Here is a 2060-nt window from a genome sequence, read left to right as displayed (position 1 = left end):
CTTCGGCCTTGGGAAAATCACAGGGGCAGTATTTGTTGACCTAACAGCAGTCTATGACACTGTGGACCACAGGTTGCTTCTTTTGAAACTTGCCAAAGTTATTCGCAACTCAAGCATTGTGCATATCATCCAGTCACTGCTGAGTGACAGACTTCTCTGTCGAAGTGGACGGCAGGAGAAGCAGATGGTGAAAACAGGAAAACGGCCTCCCACAAGGGTCTGTGTTGGCCCCCACGCTTTTCAGCATCTATACCAACGATCAACCACAGTTTAGAGATATCCGTAGATTTATATATGCAGATGGTCTGTGCCTAGCCATCCAGTCAGATTCATTTACTATCATTGAAAGCAAATTATCAGATGCTTTGAAAGATTTTAATGAATACTACAAGCAAAACTTCCTAAATGCCAACACCGACAAAACACAGGTATGTGCTTTCCATCTTAAAAACTACCAGTCAAAAAGGGAGCTGAACATCTCATGGAATGATAAGAAACTGAAGAATGATAGCTTCCCCGTCTATTTAGGCGTTACATTAGACCGAACACTATCTTTTAGGGAGCATGTAAGGAAAGTAAAGGACAAGGTAGCTACCAGGAATAACCTCCTTAGCAAACTTGCCAATTCAGACTGGGGAACAAATCCTCAAACCCTAAGACTAACAGCTCTGGCGCTCAACTACTCCATTGCCGAATACTGCTCACCAGTCTGGGAAAGATCATGTCATTCCCATGAAGTTGACGCCGAATTCAATCAAGCATGTCGCATAATTACTGGTGCTTTAAGACCAACACCCCTTCTAGTACTCTACAGATTGGCAGGCATTGCACCACCAAATATCCGCCAAACAGCCCATTCAAAGACCCAAAAATATAAACAAGAGAATGATGAAAGGCACCCGCTCTATGACCACCAGGTGGTTAGACAAAGATTGAAATCCCGTAAGAGCTTCATATCCACCACCAACCTCGACCCCAGGGAGTCAGCAACTTACCACCCAGAACGCTCGAGAGAAACTGCCCACTGCCCACTGGGCGAGGCCATCCAGAGCCCATGTGAGTCTCTTCCCCATGGAACAAACCTCTGTAGAAAGGATTGGGTAACTCTTAATCGAGCAAGAGCTAGAGTTGGAAGGACTGGAGACAATCTTCATAAGTGGGGTCTTGCCCCCTCTGCTGAGTGCCTATGTGGTCATCCCATCCAGGCAATGGATCACAGACTTAGTGGGTGTGAACATGGGCCATTCTGTACTGATTTGGACCTCTACGAATGTAATCAAGCCGCAGTGGATACAATGTTGGCACGATAAGACATGATGATGATGATGATGATGATGATGATGACTAATATGAAGGGTTGGATAAGTTTTCCGACAACGAATCATTGAAATTATTTTCAATGTTGTTCCAGATCAATTCTGTATACTTTTACGAATTATTTGCGTTTAAATTTTTCTCAGACAAGTAAGAGCAAAAGATAAAGGATGGGTCAGAACCTATATACAAAAATCAATCGAATAATATGCACTTATAATAAACGATTTTATCGAGCATAGATAGTGTATGTTATTAAGAACCTTCAGATCCGTTATTTACATGTATTTAGATCAGTGATGAGTTTGATAGTACTAAAAAAAATGGAAATAACCATAACCTATTCATAAAAAAAAATGGACATTTGTGGGACGAAAATTAAGAGAAAATCATATAGTACGAGCTCGGTATTTGTAAAACATAAAAATCTAAAATTTAAAAATAAATAAAAGTAAAAAATGCGCCGAAGTTTTTTCGGCGCAATCAAGTTTTCCGTACAGCGTATAATGCTATATGAAACTCTCAGCCACGGACCGGTGGTGGCCCGTGTTGTAGGCATCTCTAGCGCTGCCAGACGCACGGTCATGGCTTCTATTCACCTTAAATAAAATAAAAAAACTACTGAGGCTAGAGGGCTGCAATTTGGTATGTTTGATGATTGGAGGGTAGATGATCAACATTCCAATTTTCAGCCGTCCAGCCTCAGTAGTTTTTAAGATCTGAGGGCGGACAGAAAAGTGCGGACG

At 41.8% G+C, this 2060-nt stretch overlaps 1 protein-coding gene across 1 annotated transcript; it reads left to right on the top strand.

Moving 5' to 3' along the window:
* Positions 1-405: 405 nt before the first annotated feature.
* LOC136841162 (uncharacterized) lies at positions 406-1310 on the top strand. Its single transcript, XM_067108205.1, has 2 exons — positions 406-428; positions 560-1310. The coding sequence occupies exons 1-2, from the start codon at positions 406-408 to the stop codon at positions 1308-1310; spliced, it is 774 nt and encodes a 257-aa protein (XP_066964306.1).
* Positions 1311-2060: the final 750 nt, after the last annotated feature.

This window comes from Macrobrachium rosenbergii, chromosome 8, assembly GCF_040412425.1.
Source record: "Macrobrachium rosenbergii isolate ZJJX-2024 chromosome 8, ASM4041242v1, whole genome shotgun sequence".
Lineage (NCBI taxonomy): Eukaryota > Metazoa > Arthropoda > Malacostraca > Decapoda > Palaemonidae > Macrobrachium > Macrobrachium rosenbergii.
This window is presented reverse-complemented; position numbering and strand designations above follow the sequence as displayed.